Here is a 19,515-nt window from a genome sequence, read left to right as displayed (position 1 = left end):
TTAATACTTTCTAGCTCCCTGCCTTGGTTTATCTCAAAAAGTGTTGTTGTCGGCCAGGTACAATGGCTCATGCCTGTAATCCTAGCACTCTGGGAGGCCAAGGCTGGTGGATTGCTTGAGCTCAGGAGTCTGAGATCAGCCTGAGCAAGAGTGAGACCTGGTCTCTAAAAAAATTGCTGGGCATTGTGGCAGGTGCCTGTAGTCCCAGCTACTTAGAAGGCTGAGGAAAGAGGATCACTTGAGCCAGAGTTGGAGGTTGCTGTGAGCTATGATACCACAGCACTCTATCAAGAGCGACAGCTGAGACTCTGTCTTTAAAAAAAAAATGTCCTTGTCATCATTATCACAATACCTATTTTGTAGAGTTACTATAAGGATTAAATGATGACTAAAATTTTTGGTGCTTTAAACTGTTTAAAGCACCAAAACCCTGTTTGCTTAGCAAATGATATTAAATGCTGTTTGTTTCACCCATCAGAATGGTAAATATTGATCATATATACATTTTTTTGAGAGAGTCTCACTATGTCTCACAGCTCACAGCAACCGCAAACTCTCGGGCTTAAGCGATTCTCTTGCCTCAGACTTCAGTAACTTGAGACTACAGGCGCTCACCACAACACCCAGCTATGTTTTTGTTGCAGTTATCATTGTTGTTTAGCAGGCCCGGGCCAGGTTCGAACCCGCCAGCCTCAGTGTATGTGGCTGGCACTCTAACCACTGAGCTACAGGCGCTGAGCCAATATTGATAATATTTAATATTGGAAGTGTTTGGGGAAGTGCTTTCTTGGATCTTTTCAGCTGAAGAGCAATTTATTAAAATTTAAGTAATGCCTGTGTACACTTTGACTCAGAAATTCCACTTCCTTGTAACTGCTCCAAAAAGGAAAAAATACTTCTGATTGCGTGTAATGAAGCTTGTGCAGGTATTTCCACTGCAGCATTGTTTGTAATAGCAAAAACTGAAATTAACCTAAATGTTTAGCAACAGAACAGTTAGAAGTTGCACACTGCTGGTTTTTGGGCTAAACCGTCCTGAAGATGTGTTGTGCTTATCTTGAAGGGTGTTTTAAACTCTTGAGTTAAAGCTGCCAATATTTAAAAATATCAGGAATTTATGCTATAAAAAAAATACTTTTTTTTTTTTTTTTGAGAAAGAATCTCCCTATGTCACCCTCAGTAGAGTGCTGTGGCATCACAATCACAGCAACCTCAAACTCTTGGGCTCAAGCAAAAAAATACAGATTTTCAAATGCTCTTTAAACATTGGAACTGTGAATATTTGGGTTCTAGTTAACAATCCTTTGGTCTATATAAATAGCTGTTGTGTTTAGAACAAAAGACGCGTGGTCCACTTTATCGCTTTACCTGTTGGTCATCTGCATAGCCCTTTCTGGGCTTTGTAGAACCTCAAGGATACATACTAAATAAGAGTGATTAATTCCTTCAAGGGACTGGGATTTGGGAAAAGTGGTGGTCAAGAAGAGTTTTGTTTTACATAGCTTGACTTTTCCCAGGAGAACATATTGCATGACTTGCATAAATTTGTTAAAAATTAAAGAAAGGCAATCCAGCACAAAATATAATAGGTGACCAAACCAAGACTCAAAGTTAGTCTGAACCGAAACCACCCAGAAAAAAATGAAAGAGGATAAAAATAAAGTTCTGTATTTATGAACAAAGAAAGGTAATCCAAAATATTTAACCACTAGCTCAGTATCAACCAGCAGGATGATGACTCATCTGGAGACACTGATGAAAGCCACCCTGCTCTGTGCCAAGGTTCCATCCTTAACCACAGCCTTCCCTCATCACATCATATATTCAGATTTTCTTTTTTTTTTCAATTCTGTGTCCACAAGTTCATACAGACCTTAGATATAAAGTATATAAAAGAAGGTGTCCTACTTGGCAAGGAATTTTTTTTTAAAAGGAATAAGAAAAGAATCAAGAAGCTGGGGTAGATGCAAAGAGAGTAAAGAAAAGAGCTTGAAGTCCAGCGTTTGGAGATCAGACATTTACCCTCAAAGAGAGGATAGGTCTAGCTCAGGTTTTCAGAGGCATCAAGAATAGACTTGGCCTCAGAGGATTCAGAGGCTTTCTGAGCAAAGAACACCCCAGGGGGGCCTTCTCAATGCTATGTTTGGAAGTAGCTCTTCTCGCCCCATGTCTGCCTACCATCAAACAGCCTTCCCTTTTATCCTCAAGGTTTGTGGTCAGGCACTTGTCACTGCCCCCAGGGGGAGGATGTACAGGGCTGTAAGGAGACATCAGGACAAGGACACACGTGTACCTGTGTCTGACTCTAATGGGTTCACACTGTGCCTTCTATCTGCTTCCGCAGTCTGACTGCTGAATGGATTTGGACAGATCCCAACCAAGTGGTGACTGAAAGCAAACTCAGACAGTTTATGAGCCCCCTAAATCTAACTGCCCTGGGCCACCCAGATACCCCTGCTCGCCGGTGGAGTGGAGCCACGCTGGACTTTGTTCAGGCCTCAGGCGGCTCGGTCCGTTCCCCAACACCAGTGTTCTCTCCGGCACCACGCCCAGAATGGTCTTCTCCTAAGTCTTCCGACAGCAGTGCTCTAAAATCCTACTTTCAGGCTGGATGCAGTGGCTCACACCTGTAATCCAACCACTCTGGGAGGCCTAGGCGGGAGGATTATATTTGAGCTCAAGAGTTGGAGACCAGCCTGTTCTACTAAAATGGAAAAATTAGCCACTCTGGTGGCACACGCCTGTAGTCACAGCTATTCGGGAAGCCGAGGCAGGAGGATCGTTAGAGCGCAGGAGTTTGAGGTTTCAGTGAGCTTTGATGATGCCACTGCATTCTACCCAGGGAGACAGAGAGAGACTGTCTCTAAATAATTAAAAAAAAAAAAAATCCCACTTCTCAGCCATCACGCCAGACTACAGCCAGAGGTCTCCAAGTTTAGCCGACGAGGCGGCTTCTGAGCTCACAGACAAGAGCCGGTACTCCAACAAACCTCTTCCGCCTTGGCGCACTTCCGCCGGAAGTCAGCCTGGCGGTGGGCGCCGGGCTGACGTCACGGACCTGCAGGCAGGCTCCGGGAGCGTCCGGAAGGCGTCAGAACCCTGTGGCTGGCAGCTGTCGGCGGCTGGCGGTGAGGTTGGCGGTAAGGCCGCCTCTGCGGAGCTCTCTGACGCTCCCTCTGCCCAGGGCCACCGTCTCTCCGTCTGGCTCTCTTCCCCCGTGTATGTCGGGCTGCAGTTGCAGTCCTGTCTCCCCCAACCCGAAGTGCGGGCGCCCCATATATCTCCTCGGATCCTTCTGCACCCTCTTCATTCCTCTATCCGGGGTCCATACCCCGCGAAGAGTTCTGGGAAAATCCCCCAGTCAGAAGCCTTGAATGGGGAGCCCTGGGTAGGCCCTCCCGTCTCCAGCGTGGGCGTCTCAGAGTTATAGATAGACCACAGGCTACCGGCTTGAGTCTGAAAAGTCTGTTTATACTGCTGAGGCTCAGCATCCCCTAATTTCAAATCATTTTCCACAGTATTCGCTGCTGACTCCTACTATGTCTTATTATGCTAGTGTTGAATTGGTCTATCTCTGCAGCCAGATCCAGCCTCCTGGAGGAACCATGTCTCCAGCTTTGGTTGCTACCTGGTGTGCTGGGCACACATTGCTGCCCAAGAGGAGCTGCTGTTTGAATTCTCTGTGAATGTTGGGAACAGGAATGCCCGAGCTGCCGGCTGAAAAAGTGTCTAATCAAGAGAAATATGTAGGCTGGGGACACTGAACCTCCTTTGTTGGAATTCCAGCCCAGAATCCTATCTACTAAGGTCTAAAGTAACCAGTTCTGGTATCTTAACATAGGCGTATGTGTTAACTCTGGTCCTGGCGGGTGATCCCTGCTAGTTGTTCCTGCTGTCTTGGAGGGGATGCTTGTTAGGACAGGATGCCTGATCCTGGGTTCAGAACTCTTCACTCCCTCTAGGAGATGCTTGTTTGGATGGCATCGTCAGATTCTTTGGGTATATTCTGTATCAGTATCTATGTGAACATTTAAGGAAGTGAAAGGATGATTTCTTGCTGAAGGGAAGGAAGGTGGATGCATTTTCTTCCTTTATTTTGGACTTGCAGGTAGGACATACTCCAAAGGCAGACCCCATAGATTGAAAAACTTCATGAAAGAGGGAGCTCAGGACTTTCTGGGAGGCTCCCTGAGAAGCAGTAGGGCTTTGTGGTGTATGCTTCAGAACGGATGAGTTCTGTTTTGGGAGTTCAGTTTGGGAGTTGATGTCTGAGTATATGGGCAATGGAATAAATTCCTCAGTAGCAGATAGTCAACTCTTTCTGTTTCTTTCTAGTCCCCAGGATGGATTTTCTGGTTCTTTTCTTATTCTACCTGGCTTTGGTGGCGATTGGTGGTGTTACTATCTGCATCTGCTCGAAAACCCATCGCTTGAAAGGCCTGGTCAGGGAAGGAGCACAGGTAAAGATCATCCTCGGGTACCACTGGATTTTGAATACTGTGCTAGTCTAGGAAACTTACTGATCTCCCAATGGGACATTAAAAAAAAAAAAAGATGCCATTTAACTTCATTGGTTCATTTGTTCTTTGATTTATGGTAATTGCGGTATACACATATTTCAAAGTCTGTTTATTGTTACTTCTAAAGGTATTCTTGTGATGATGTTTTGGGATAGCATTCTCAAGGTTGGCTATTTTCTTTTAGATTTTGGTATGGATGTGAAGAGGGTCCACCTGGGATGGGGCTTGATGAGTGAAACTGGGGGATGCATGAGCAGAAGCTCATCATCAGGCTATCTACCTTCCTTCAGGGATCAAAATGAGCAAAACTGGGGCAAACAGCCCCTGGGAAGGAGTGGATTTGGGAAAGAATTGGGCTGATATCCAGTGATCCCTGGAACCTGGACAGGGGAAGGAGAGCCCTTCACATCAGTATTCCCTGACCCATTCCCTCTGTCCACTACTCTTTCTCTGAAGACCCTAACAGGTGCTTTCTTTAGGGTCAGAATGGAAGTGGAGGAGTTGGCATTAAAGAAAGGCCATTAGGAGGAAGTCCTCCTTTTTATTTTGTCTTAAATTTTGCTTCTATGCCCATATGCAGAAACAAAACTTAGTATCACTCATAATACTGGCTGTATATGAAGCATCTAGTTTGTTTGAGAGTGGGAGGAATGAGAAATGAAATTGAGTCTTTTCATTTCAGGTATTTTCCTGTATAATTCCAGAATGTCTGCAGAGAGCCATGCAGAGATTGCTTCATTACCTCTTCCATACAAGGTATTTATATTTCAGAGTTTGAATATTATGCTCTTTACTGTTTCTAATTATTGATTATTGCTACCCTCTACCTTCAGGAAGCTACTTGTGGTTTCCAGCATGGTGAGGGAAAGGAGGGAGAGGATGCTGGAAAAGATCAAGAGTCCTGGTTTTGGAGCCTCTACTTAACAGTTACTCTCCCTTTTGTCTCTGGGGTTTTGGTGTGTCTGCTTTTAAATAGAGATGTGTAATAGAGTGGGAAAATATTGATATATATTTCTGTAAAATATATGTGTAATGTTTCACATGGTTTCTTCTTTCTTTTTTAAGAGACAGAGTCTTACTATGTCACTTATTGTCTACCAAGGGAATACTGATGTGAAGGGCTCTCCTTCCCCTGTCCATGTTCCAGAGTTCACCCCTAGATCACTGGATATCACTGGATCTTGGTAGAGTGCTGTGGCGTGATAGCTCATAGCAACCTCATGCTCTTGGGCTTAAGAGATTCTCTTGCCTCAGCCTCCCTATAGCTGGGACTACAGGCACCTGGCTATTTTTTTGTTGTAGTTGTCATTGTTGTTTTAGCAGGCCCAGGCCGGATTCAAACCCACCTGCCTTGGTGTATGTGGCTGGTGCCCTAACCACTGAGCAATGGGTGACAAGCCCTCTTTCTTTCTTTCTTTCTTTCTTTTTTTTTTTTTTTTTTTGACAGAATCTCACTCTATTGACCAGATTAGAGTGCTGTGGCATTAGCCTAGCTCACAGCAACCTCAAACTCCTGGGCTCAAGTGATCCTCTTGCCTTAGTCTCCAAGGAGCTGGGACTGCAGGTGCCTGTTGTGGCACCCAGCTAATTTTTCAGTTTTTAGAGGAGATGAGGTCAGGCTAGTCTCGAATTCCTGAGCTCAAACAATCCTCCCACCTTCGCCTTCTAAAGTGTTAGGATTATCCGTGTGAGCCACCATGCCTAGCCTCTTATTTAATTCTTACTGTTAACTCAAGCCCAAAGGAAGTGGTTGGTCTTTGGTTACTTTCCTTAATATTGTATGGGTTTTTTTATGGAGAAGCTTCTATGAACAAGCCATGTGCCTATTTCCTTTCAGAAACCACATCTTCATTATCCTGCACCTGATCTTGGAAGGGATGGTTTATAGTGAATACACCTGGGAAATACTTGGCTTTTGTCAAGAGCTGGAGTTCTCCTTGTATTACCTTCTTCTTCCTTATTTGCTGCTGATTGTAAACTTGTTTTTTTTCACTCTAACTTGCATAACCAATCCTGGTAAGTTTAGTATATGGACTGGCAACAGTGCTACAGTCTTATAGATAGTGCTATAAACAAGGAGTGGTCCCCTTAGGGACTTTGCAAAAGATTTGACATGTGTTTTCATTATCTTCCAGTTTTCTCATTTTACTTTTTTCTTCTTTGATCCATGGGTTCTTTATAACTGTTTAAAAATGTCTAATATACTTTTTTAAGTTTATTTTTTGATACTTTCATTTAATTGTATTATATGTAGTGATTGGTTTGCATGATACTGTTTCTTTTTAAAATTTCATTGATTTTGCATTATGCTGAGGCATGTGGTTAGTTTTTCTGAGTGATCCATGTGTCCCTAGAGTGTGTATTTTCTAGTTCTTGGGTATAGTGAATCATACAAATTCATTACAACAGGTTTATAAATTATGTTCAGATCTTTTATTATTTTTTTTTATTTTTTATTTTTTTTGAGACAGAGTTTCACTTTGTTGCCCTCGGTAGAGTGCTCTGGCTTCATAACTGACAGCAACCTCAAACTCTTGGGCTAAAGTGAATCTCTTGTCTCAGCCTTCTGAACAGCTGGGACTACAGACGACAGCCACAATGCCTGGCTTTTTTTTTTTTTTTTTTGCAGTTTTTGGCTGGGGCCGGGTTTAAACCCCCCGCCACCTCTGGTATATGGAGCCGGCCACATCTGGCTATTTTTTAGAGACAGGGTCTTGCACTTGCTCAGGCTGTGAGCTTGAACCTGTGAGCTCAAGCCTTGGCCTCCCAGAGTGCTTGGACTATAGGCATGAGCCACCTCACCCGGCCTTGTTCATATCTTTTATATACATGCTAATTTTTTTCTTTAATCGATTACTGAGAGTTTTTTTAACTCTCATTCTGATGGTCGACTTGACAGAATTATTGTAGTCAATTTTTCTTTGCATATTTTGAAACTATTTACATATATGTATATATTCTTTTTTTTTTTTTTTTTTTTTGAGATAGTCTCACCTCACCCAGGCTAGGTGCCATGGCATCAGCCTAGCTCACAGCAACCTCAAACTACTGGGTTCAAGTGATCTTTTTGCCTCAGCCTCCTGAGTAGTTGGGACCATAGGAACCCACCACAATGCTTGGCTAATTTTTAGTCGAGGTGGGTGTCTCATTCTTTCTCAGGCTGGTCTCCACTTCCAAGCTTAAGTGATCCTACTGCCTTAGCCTCCCAGAGTGTTAGGATTCTGGGCATGAGCCATCATATTTGTATTATTTTTAACTGTTGTATTGTTATTTTTTAATTTTTTTCCAAATATTTTTTTTTTTTTAAGATTTTTTTATTTTATTTATTTATTTATTTTTGTGTGTGTGTGGTTTTTGGCTGGGGCTGGGTTTGAACCAGCCACCTCTGGCATATGGGACCGGTGCCCTTCCCCTTTGAGCCACAGGTGCCACCCCTTTCCAAATTTTTATCCTCTGTTGGTTGAATCTTCAGATACAGACCATGGGATATAAATGACCAATTGTATAGTGAAGATCTTTATCACTACACTACCAGTGGTCTATGCTTTCAAGTCTTTTTTGTCTGAATTTATTATTATTATTTATTATTATTATTTGGTTGTGGATGGGACTTGATGCAAAAAAAACACCTACTTAGTTAATATTCATTGAACCGAGGGACCTTGGGAAGACAACACCAGCAAGCACTCCACAGGGCGAGACAAGGGTGCAACCCCATCAATGATCTTCACAGACTTTTATTGTAATCTCAGGCATGAGAAAACACAGTACAGTGGCAAGATTCAAAGAGAGAGTGAAGGTTGAAAAACAAGAAGTTTATCTTTAACTGTACGATTGAATCCCAGCACATCTTGTTTACTGTGCTTCTGTCTTGCCTTAGCCTTATCATTGCTAAATATGGCTTAGGATTGAAATGGTATGCTGTATCTAGTGAATATTGTTTTTAGTATTTAGGGCCAGCAGCTGTGCTTGGCTTTTTCCCAGATCAATCTGTCTCTAGTGCCTAGCACTTTTAACCCTATACTCTAATGTGTTCTTTTGATTGGTATCTGATATTTTTTTCCATCTCTTTAAATTTTTCTTTCCTTAAAGCACTAAATATTCATCAACAGATGAATGGCTAAATAAAAGTATTATATTCATTCAATGGAATATTATTCATTCATAAAAAAGAATGAAGTATAGATTCATGGGATAACATGGATGAGGCTTGAAAACATTATGCTAAGTGAAAGAAGCTAGACATAAAGGACCACATATTATATAATTCTATTTAAATGAAATGTCCAGAAAAGGCAAATCCATAAATACAGAAAGACCTGGTTTCCAAGGTCTGGAGGCATTAGAAATGGGAGTGACTGCTAACTGGTTTCTTTTTGGGGTGATGAAAATGTTCTAAAGTTGTAGTAGTTGTACAAATCTGTGAATATACTAAAAACCATTGAATTGTACACTTCAAATGAGTGAATTGGATCTGTGAATTATATCTCAGTAAAGCAATTATAAAAATAAATTGCTTAAAATATTAAATATAGTAATTTTGGTTATGTTGTATCAGGATAGGTTTTATGAGCACCCAGTCCACCATATTGCTTAAAACTGATACATGTCCTTACTTTCTTCAGCCATTATAACAAAATCAAATGAACTATTATTTCTTCAAGTTTATGAATTTGATGAAGTAATGTTTCCAAAGAACATGAAGTGCTCTACTTGTGATTTAAGGAAACCAGCTCGATCTAAGCACTGCAGTAAGTATGGCTCTCATGGCTCCAGCCCCACACCCTTCTTTTGTTTGTAAAAGAATGATTTTTTTTTTTTTTTTTTTTTTGTAGAGACAGAATCTCACTTTTATGGCCCTCGGTAGAGTGCCATGGCATCACACAGCTCACAGCAACCTCCAACTCCTGGGCTTAAGCAATTCTCTTGCCTCAGCCTCCCAAGTAGCTGGGACTACAGGCGCCTGCCACAATGCCCAGCTATTTTTTGGTTGCAGTTCAGCCGGGGCCGGGTTTGAACCCGCCACCCTCGGTATATGCGGCCGGCGCCTTACTGACTGAGCCACAGGCACCACCCGTAAAAGAATGTTTTATTAGTCTAAGAGCAGAGCCAGTTGATTCCTAGACATGGGGTGGCCAGAACTTCTAGAGACCATATCCTGGTTTCTTTCAGATGACTGAGGGTAAGGTCTATGTTCTTTCTTCTTTATTTTTTTAAATGATGGGGTCTCACTATGTTGGCTGTTGGCCTGGCTGGTCTCATACTCCTGGCTTCAAGTGATCCTCCTGCTTCAGCCTCTCAAGTACCTGGGATTACAGGTCTGAGCTCTCATACCCAGCTCAGTCTTGTGTTCTTGTGTAGTGGACAACCCTCAGCTTGAGCATATCAGCTCTTCTTTTGCCATGTGGCAGAGCATGCTGACCAAGAGATGATTCTGTGGGATGTTGTGTTTGCAGATTTCAGTCCTAATAAAGCCTAGTTTTCTGGGGAATGCCCAAGATTCTAGACAAGCACTGTCTACAATATGAACCACTATGTAATTTTAAATTTTCTGGAGACAATATTATAAAAGTGAAAAGAAACAATTTATTTTAATCCCTATTTTATTTAACCCAACATAACTAAAATATTATTTTAACATGTAATCAGTATACAAAATTATTCACAAGATAGTTTGTATTCTCTTTTTTTTTTTTTAAGACAGAGTCTCACTATGTCGCCATAGCGTCACAGCTCATAGCAACCTCAAACTCTTGGGCTTAAGCAATTCTCTTGCCTCAGCCTCCCAAGTAGCTGGGACTATAGGCGTCTGCCACAATGCCCAGATATTGTTTGTTGCAGTTGTCATTGTCATTAGCTGGCCCAGCTAACGACATCCTCGGTGTATGTGGCTGGTGCTGTAATCACTGGGCTATGGGCGCTGATCTATATTCTATTTTTCATACTTAGTCTTTGAAATCTAGTGTGTATTTTATATTTGCAGTGCCTCTTGATTTGGATACTAACTTTTCTTTGGAAATACTTATCTATTTTATTTATTTATAGACAACTCCTGGGCTCAAGCAATCCTCCTGCCTCAGCTTCCTGAATAGCTGGGACTGTAGGTACTTGTCACAATGCCTGGCTAATTTTTCTATTTTTGATAGAGACGGGGTCTCTCTTCTTGCTTAGGCTGGTTTTGAACTCCTGAACTCAAGTGATCCTCCTGCCTTGGCCCCCAGAGTGTTATGATTACAGGTGTGTGCCCCTGTGCCAGGCCTACTTGATCTGTGTTTACAGTTCATAATTGTTTGTTTTTTTATGAGACAGAATTTCGCTTTGTTGTCCAGGTTGGAGGCGTCATCATAGCTCACAGCAATCTCAAACTCCTGAGCTCAAGCAATTCTCTTGCCTCTGCTGGGACTACAGGTGTGGGCCATCACACCTGGCTAAGTTTTTTTTGAGACAGAGTCTCACTGTGTGGACCTTGATAGAGTGTGGTTGCCTCAGAGCTTACAGCAACCTCAAACTCTTGGGCTTAAGCAATTCTTTTGCCTCAGCCTCCCAAGTAGCTGCCACTACAGAGGCCCGCCACACTCCCAGTTTTGTTGTTGTTGTTGTTGTTGTAGTTGTCATTGTTGTTTGGCAGGCCCAGGCTGGGTTTGAATCCACCAGCCCAGTGTATGTGGCCAGTGCCCTAGCTGCTGAGCTACAGGTGCTGAGCCCTGGCTAATTTTTTTTTATATTTTGTAGAGACAAGGTCTTGCACTCCTGGCCTGAGGTGATCCTCCCATTTCTGCCTTCTAAAGTGTTAGGATTATAGGTGTGAGCCACCATGCCCAGTCTAGATTTTATAAAATTTACAGCTGAAAAAGTAGACTCATATATCTAAATTATATCAAGACATTCTTAAAAATTTTCCAATAACTGAATTGAGTACCCCCCCAATTATCTTTCTTTATTGTCACATCTGTATTAACATAATGGTTCATTTTTATCAGAAGAATTTACTTGACTTTAAAGCAGAAACATCCGTTTTAATACTATTTCCAAGTTAAGCAGTTTCACTAATTTCAAGTTTCACTACTATTTTCAAGTTAAGCAGTTAAGCAGTTTCACTAATTCTTGTCTCTCCTCAAGATTATTCACATTGAATTCAAAGGAATGTTATATAAATTAAAAACCAGCTGTAAGTCTGTCAATATTGACCAAGTGTTCTTTTTTTTTTTTTTTTTTTTTTTTGTAGAGACAGAGTCTCACTGTACTGCCCTCGGGTAGAGTGCCGTGGCGTCACACGGCTCACAGCAACCTCTAACTCTTGGGCTTACGCGATTCTCTTGCCTCAGCCTCCCGAGCAGCTGGGACTATAGGCGCCCGCCACAACGCCCGGCTATTTTTTTTTTTTTGTTGCAGTTTGGCCGGGGCTGGTTTCGAACCCGCCACCCTCGGCATATGGGGCCGGCGCCCTACTCACTGAGCCACAGGCGCCGCCCAACCAAGTGTTCTTTTAAATTTTTCTTGTAGCCATATTTCAAATGCTCAGTACCCATATTTAGCTAGTGGCTGCTGTATTGGGCACTGTAGTTCTAAGTTTGCCAGCTGCCATCTTCTGCTCAATACAGCCAGGGATCAGGCTGTAAATTTGTAAAATTCTCAGTGGTTGTTGACAGTGTCATTGTCTCATCAAGGGTCAACCCAGTGCTTTCTTCATTTTTTTTGCAGGTGTGTGTAACTGGTGTGTGCACCGTTTTGACCATCACTGTGTTTGGGTGAATAACTGCATTGGGGCTTGGAATATCCGGTACTTCCTCATCTACCTGTTGACACTGACAGCCTCGGCTGTCACCCTGACCATTGTGTGCACAGCGTTTCTGGTCCACTTGGTGGTGGTGTCAGATCTATATCAGGAGACCTACATTGATGATCTTGGACACTTTCAGGTTATGGATACAGTATTTCTCATTCAGGTAATTATATTGTGGGCTGTAGGTTCTTGACTTCAGGTTTCAGAATCGGAAAGAGAATACTTATTTGCCCAATAAAAACACGAATCCTTTCCTTTTTTTTTTAAGAAAAAAATGATACAGGGCGGTGCCTGTGGCTCAGTGAGTAGGGCACCGGCCCCATATACCAAGGTTCCAACCCAGCCCTGGTTCAAACCCAGCCCTGGCCAAACTGCAACAAAAAAAATAGCTGGGCGTTGTGGCAGGCGTCTGTAGTTCCAGCTACTTGGGAGGCTGAGGCAAGAGAATTGCCTAAGCCCAGGAGTTGGAGGTTGTGAGCTGTGATGCCATGACACTCTAACAAGGGCGATAAAGTGCGACTCTGTCTCTACAAAAAAAAAAAAAAAAAAAGATACAAAATTTATGGCTACCACAGTGGTTCACATCTGTAATTCAGCACTTTAGGAGGCTAAGGCAAGAGGATACCTTGAGTTCAGGAGTTCAAAACCAGCCTGGGCCATGTAATGAGACTCCATCTGTACAAAAAAATTAAAATAAAAAAATTTAAAAATATTGGTATCAAATTCACCCTTTTAAAGTATACTGGTCATTGGTATTTAGTATTTTCACAGCATTGCGCAGCCATCACCACTATCTAATTTCAGAATATTTCATCAATCCAAAAAGAAATACTCCCCATTGCCTCCTCCCGCCCACCCCCAGGCCCTGGTGACCACTAACCTACTTCCTACTTTCTGTTTGTATGGATTTGCCTTTTCTAGACATTTCCTATGAGTGGAATCATACAACATGTGGCCTTTTCCACTACTTCTTTCTTGTAGAATAATGTTTTCAAGGTTTATTTGTGTTGTAGCACAACTTTGTACTTCATTCCTCCCTGTGGCCAGATATTATTCCATTGTGTGGATATCCCATACTTTATTTATTCATCAGCTGATGGACATTTGGGCATTTCCATTTTTTGACTATTTTTGAATAATATTGCTATGAAAATTCATGTACAAGATTTTGTGTGGACATATGTCTTCATTTCTCTTGAGTATGTACCTAGAATGGTAATTGCTGGGTCATATGGTAAGACCATCCTGAAAGAACTACCAGGATGTTTTCCAAAGTGTCTATACCATTTTACTTTTCCACCAACAATGTATGAGGGTTTCAATTTCTCTACATCCTTCTCAACACTGTTTATTACAGCTATCCTTATGGGTATGAAATGTTATCTCATTGTAGTTTGATTTGTATTTTCCTATGACTAATGATGTTGAGTATCTTTTCATATGCTTATTGGCCATTTGTATATCTTTGGAGAAATGTCTATTCAAAACCTTTCCCCAGGCTGGGTATGGTAATCCTAGCACTCTGGGAGGCCGAGGTGGTGGATTGCGTGAGCTCAGGAGTTCAAGACCAGCCTGAGCAAGAGTGATACCTTGTCTCTACTACAAATAGAAAAATGAGCCAGGCATTGTGGCAGGGGCTTGTATTCCTACCTACTTGGGAGTCTGAGGCAGGAGGATTGTTTAAGCCCAAGAGTTTGAGGTTGCTGTGAGCCGTGACACCACAGCACTCTACCCAGGGGCAACAAAGCAAGACTCTGTCTCAAACAAACAAAAATAAACCCTTGTTCATTTGAAAAATTGAGTTGTCTTTTATTGTTATAAGAGTTCCTTGCCTATTCTGGATACTAGACCCTTATCAACTATATGATTTGCAATTTTTTTCTCCCATTCTGTAAGTTGTCTTTTCACTTTTTTGATAGTTTTCTTTGAATCATAAGGATTTTTAATTTTGATAAATTCATTTTATCTATTTTTTTCTTTTGTGGCTTATGCTTTTGTGTCATATCTGAGAAACCATATTCTAATCTAAGGTCATAAAGATTTACAGCCTATACTTTCTTCTAAGAGTTTTTTTTTTTGAGACAGAATCTGACTTTGTCACCCTCAGTAGAGTGCTGTGACATCACAACTCACAGCAACCTCAAACTCTTGGGCTTAAGCAATTTTTTTGCCTCAGCCTCCCGATATACCACTTCGTTTAATTAGTTCACCCACTGAAGAACATTTGGGTAGTATCCAGTTTTGGGCCATTATGAACAAACTGCTATGAACTTTCGTTTAGAGCTTCCTACATGAAAATAAGTCTTGAGTGTAATTGTTGGGTTGTATGATAATACCCTTTTAGGTTTTGAAAAGGGTTATCATAGGATTTTCCACAGCAGTTGTGTCATTTTACATTTCTACTATATTTTTCTTATTACTAGAAATAAGTTGGAAGTGCATGGTATTTCACCCCTAATAGTTGCATGGGCATGCATTTTTTTTAAGGGATATTTGCATTCTATATAGCTACAATTCTATTATTCCACTTAGGGAAAGAAATTCCATATTTTGTCTAGTCTATATTGCATTTGTTTCTTTGGTTGGGTTTTTTTTTTTGAGACAGAGTCTCACTATGTCACCCTTGGTAGAGTGCCATGGTGTCATAGCTCACGGCAACCTCAAACTCTTAGGCTTAAGCAATTCTCTTGTCTCAGCCTCCCAAAGAGCTCCTGCCACAATGCCCAGCTATTTTTTTTTGTTGTTGTTATTGTAGTTGTCATCGTTTAGCAGGCCTGGGCCCAGTTCATACGTGCCAGCCCCAGTGTATGTGGCCGGTGTCCTAACTGCTGAGCTACAGGCACCAAGCCATAGTCCGTATTGCATTTGGATTTGTCTGTTGTTCCACATATATCTTTTATAGTTCTTTTATCTCTCCATACCAGAATCTATTTTATCGTTATGCCTTACATTTGAACATTATGTCTTTTTAGTCTCTGTTAATTTAAAACAATCCCTCTACCTTTTTTTCATGGTAATTTTGTAGCCTAGTTGTCTTTTAGAATGTCCCATGTTATAGATTTGTCTGTTTCTTAATTGTGTCATCTGATTTTTTCTCTATTCCTTTATATTTGTATAAATTGGAAGTTAGTTCTAGAGGCTTGATTAGATTCAAGGTAAGTATTTTTGGCAAAAATACTTCCTAGATAGCAGTAAATATTTTGTATTGCATCCCATCAGGTGGAACTTAGTATAAGTGATGCCGAGTTTGATCCATTAGTTAAGGTGGTGACCACTTTCTCTATTGGTAAAGTACTTTTTCACCCTGGCGATAGCTAATCTATGTATATGGCTTGTTTTTGTATTTAGGACTATTTCTTTAGGAGAGATTCAAAAAAACATACGTAGTGGATCAAAGATTACCAACATAAGACTTTGTTTTGTTTTGTTTTGAAACAGTCTTTCTGTGTTACCCTTGGTAGAGTGCCATGGTGTCACAGCTCACAGCAACCTCAAACTCTTGGGCTTAAGCGATTCTCTTGCCTCCCCTCCTGAGTAGCTGAGACTACAGGTGCCGCCACAATGCCCAGCTATGTTTTGCATGCAATTGTCATTGTTCTTTAGCAGGCCCAGGCCGGGCTCAAACCCGCCAGCCTCGGTGTATGTAGCTGGCGCCCTACTCACTGAGCTACGAGCACCAAACTCTGTTGCCCAGGATAGAGTGCCATGGTATCAGCCCAGTTCACAGTAACTTTCATACTCTGGGGTTCAAGAGATCCTCCTGCCTCAGCCTCCTGAGTAGCTGGGACTACAGGTGCCTGCTACCCCTCCTGGCAAATATTTTTCTATTTTTAGTAGAGGTGGGATCTTGCTCTTACTCAAGCTGGTCTTGAATTACTGAGCTCAAGGGATCTACCTGCCTGAGCCTCCCAGAGTGCTAGGATTATAGGCATGAGCCACTACTCCTGGCCTAACATATGACTTTTGATATTAACGTATACTATTCATTTGCTTTTTTAAAGCCTGTACCTAGAGTACAGTGTAAGTATTAATTTCATTGTATCAGAGCAAGCATTACTGCTGCCTGGGTGGGATGGCTCTTTTAGTTTGATAGGAGAATATGGTATGTCATTTTTTAAAAACTCATACTTTTGGATTACTTTTGATTGCTCACCTTGTTAGTCATTTGTATAGCTTCTTATGTGAGTCGTGCCCTTTCACTATTTACCTATTTGATAACAGAATAACTTTTGATTTGAGGTCTTTATGTAATAATAATAGTTCATACTTTGTTGTATTTCTTTTCTATTTGTGTATCTTTTATACATTAGATATGGATTATTTAGGGATTTTTGGGTTTTTGGTGTATAAAAATTCAGACATTCCTCCTCATCATGTCAGTCTCTCTTTGCAATGTCCGTTAGAAAATTACCCACATCGGGGGGCGGCACCTGTGGCTCAGTCAGTAAGGTGCCGGCCCCATATACCGAGGGTGGCGGGTTCAAACCCGGCCCTGGCCAAACTGCAACAACAACAACAACAAAAAAAAAAAAATAGTTGGGCGTTGTGGCGGGCGCCTGTAGTCCCAGCTACTTGGGAGGCTGAGGCAAGAGAATCGCTTAAGCCCAGGAGTTGGAGGTTGCTGTGAGCTGTGTGATGCCATGGCACTCTACCTAGCGCCATAAAGTGAAACTCTGTCTCTACAAAAAAAAAAAAAAGAAAATTACCCACATCGGGTGGCGCCTGTGGCTCAATCGGTAAGGCGCCGGCCCCATATACCGAGGGTGACGGGTTCAAACCCGGCCCCGGCCAAACTGCAACCAAAACATAGCCGGGCGTTGTGGCCGGCGCCTGTAGTCACAGCTACTCGGGAGGCTGAGTCAGGAGAATAGCTTGGGCCCAGGAGTTGGAGGTTGCTGTGAACTGTGTGAGGCCACGGCACTCTACCGAGGGTAATAAAGTGAGACTCTGTCTCTACAAAAAAAAAAAAAAAGAAAATTACCCACATCAAGAGTTTTGGTAAATGTTTACTTCTCTTTTCTTGTGACTTTTAAAAATATTAAACTATTTCTAAATTATTCATTTTGTTTATTATAAAAGTAACATAAAAATTCAAGCAGTTCAGAAGTAGTGTTTAGAATGAAAAGTGAGTGATCCCATCCCCATCTCCCAGTTCCACTTCCCAGAGGAAACCACTTTTGTAGTTGGTATGTATATTTCCAAGCTTTTTACCTATGTGTATTTGTTTGGCCACATACCATAACAGAGTCAATTTTGTTTGGTTTTTACACAAATAAGACCATAGTATAATCCTTGCATCTTGCTTTTCTCATTGGTGTATATATTAAATATTTTATTTTATAGACAGAATCACCCTGGTAAAGTGCTGTGATGTCATTGCTCACTGTGACCTCCAACTCTTGGGCTTAAGTAATCCCTCTGCCTCAGCCTCCTGAGTAGCTGGGAGCACAGGCTCCAGCCACAACACCTGGCTAGTTTTTTTTTTTTTCTATTTTTAGTAGAGATGGGATCTTGATGTTGCACAGGCTGGTCTTGAACTTGTGAGCTCAGGTGATTCACCCACCTTGGTCTCTCACAGTGCTTGGATTATAGGTGTAAGTGGCCAAGATAGGCCTAAAACTTTAAAAAAATCATTATATAGAAATTGACATAGGGCGGCGCCTGTGGCTCAGTGAGCAGGGCACCGGCCCCATATACCGAGGGTGGCGGGTTCAAACCCAGCCCCGGCCAAACTGCAACATCAACAACAACAAAATAGCCGGGCGTTGTGGCGGGCGCCTGTAGTCCCAGCTACTCGGGAGGCTGAGGCAGGAGAATCACCTAAGCCCAGGAGTTGGAGGTTGCTGTGAGCTGTGTGACGCCACGGCACTCTACCGAGGGCAATAAAGTGAAACTCTGTCTCTACAAAAAAAAAAAAAAAAGAAAGAAATTGACATAATTCAAAAGAAATTATTAAGGTAGATGGGTGAGGGGGGTGTCTTACTCTGTTGCAAGTGATTGTCCTGCCTCAGCTTCCCAAGCAGCAAGGACTATAGGCATTTGCCACCACACCTGGCATATTTTTCTTTTTTTTTGTAAAGATGGAGATCTTATTCTTGCTCAGGCTGTTTTTGAACTCCTGGCCTCAAGCAACCCCGACAATGCTAGGATTACAGGCAGGAAACCACTGCACCCAGCCTTGGACATTTTTAATGGCACCTTATTATCCCATAGTGTGACTGTTCCAGAGTTTATTTTACTCTTCCTTTAATGGTGGAGATTTAATTTTTTTTTTTTGTGGTGGGGGGGTGAAGAAGGGCTGCTTAAATCAAGATTACAATGAATATCTTTGTCTTTTTTTTTTTTTTTTTTTTGGCCAGGGCTGGGTTTGAACCCACCACCTCCGGCATATGGGACCAGCTCCCTACTCCTTGAGCCACAGGCACCGCCCACAATGAATATCCTTGTATATGTATTTTTGTGGTTGTATTGTTTTAAGTGAGACATTTACCTCTTGTTCATATGGATTTTATTTTGATCAGTATACTAAGTTTATTTGTTTATCTTATAAATAGCTAACTGGCATAGCCCTATTTCCTAAGTAACTTTTCCCTTCTCCCTGAGTGTGAGCAATTTATCCCAAAGTGAACTCTTGTACTTACTGACATTGTTCATGGGCTGTTTGTTGATGTTGTTTATGGTTCTGATTTATGTTCAATGGGTCATACTTGGACTCAGGTAGGTGGGCAGAGGAGGCAGCTCTGGTGTGTCTATGAATAGGACCAGGGTTGGTGGGTGTGTACCCTTACCGATGTCACAGGGCACAGTCCACCTGTCTAATGTGCTCTACTTCTTTGTCCGCAGTACCTGTTCGTGACCTTTCCAAGGATTGTCTTCATGCTGGGGTTTGTCCTGGTCCTGAGCATCCTCCTGGGTGGCTACCTGTGCTTTGCTCTATACCTGGCTGCCACCAACCAGACTACCAATGAGTGGTTCAGAGGTGCCTGGGACTGGTGCCAGCATTGTCCCTTTGTGGCTGGGGCCCCATCAGCTAAGCACCAAGTCTACCAGAACATTCACTCCCGTGGGCTTTGGAGCAACTTTCAAGAGATCTTTCTACCTGCCTTTCTACATTATGAGACAAAGAAAAAATAAGAGTGGAAAGAATGTTTCTGCCTTTTAAATGTAGTATACATTTATTTATACATTTGGATACTTACTTTCTAAGCATTG

The 19,515-nt window shown here is 41.9% G+C and overlaps 1 protein-coding gene across 9 annotated transcripts; it reads left to right on the top strand.

The window, feature by feature from the left end:
• Nucleotides 1-3,026: 3,026 nt before the first annotated feature.
• Nucleotides 3,027-19,512, top strand: ZDHHC4 (zinc finger DHHC-type palmitoyltransferase 4). 9 transcript variants are annotated; one of them, XM_053555789.1, is made up of 7 exons: nucleotides 3,027-3,140; nucleotides 3,581-4,460; nucleotides 5,203-5,276; nucleotides 6,358-6,536; nucleotides 9,146-9,271; nucleotides 12,222-12,466; nucleotides 19,147-19,512. In XM_053555789.1, the coding sequence occupies exons 2-7, from the start codon at nucleotides 4,344-4,346 to the stop codon at nucleotides 19,435-19,437; spliced, it is 1,032 nt and encodes a 343-aa protein (XP_053411764.1). In that variant the 5' UTR covers nucleotides 3,027-3,140; nucleotides 3,581-4,343; the 3' UTR covers nucleotides 19,438-19,512. The 9 variants fall into 9 exon arrangements, with proteins under 9 accessions (XP_053411764.1, XP_053411765.1, XP_053411763.1 ...); XM_053555790.1 differs by having other exon boundaries at nucleotides 3,054-3,128; XM_053555788.1 differs by having other exon boundaries at nucleotides 3,064-3,219.
• The last annotated feature ends 3 nt before the right edge of the window (nucleotides 19,513-19,515 follow it).

Source organism: Nycticebus coucang, chromosome 12 (assembly GCF_027406575.1).
Source record: "Nycticebus coucang isolate mNycCou1 chromosome 12, mNycCou1.pri, whole genome shotgun sequence".
Taxonomy (NCBI): domain Eukaryota; kingdom Metazoa; phylum Chordata; class Mammalia; order Primates; family Lorisidae; genus Nycticebus; species Nycticebus coucang.
This window is presented reverse-complemented; position numbering and strand designations above follow the sequence as displayed.

Bases quoted from the DNA above. Each gene is read 5' to 3' on its own strand.
- ZDHHC4 (XM_053555789.1), top strand. From the start codon at position 4,344: ATGGATTTTCTGGTTCTTTTCTTATTCTACCTGGCTTTGGTGGCGATT. The intron at 5,277-6,357 runs GTATTTATATTT...ATTTCCTTTCAG, and splicing joins CATTACCTCTTCCATACAAG to AAACCACATCTTCATTATCC. The intron at 6,537-9,145 runs GTAAGTTTAGTA...TACTTTCTTCAG, and splicing joins AACTTGCATAACCAATCCTG to CCATTATAACAAAATCAAAT.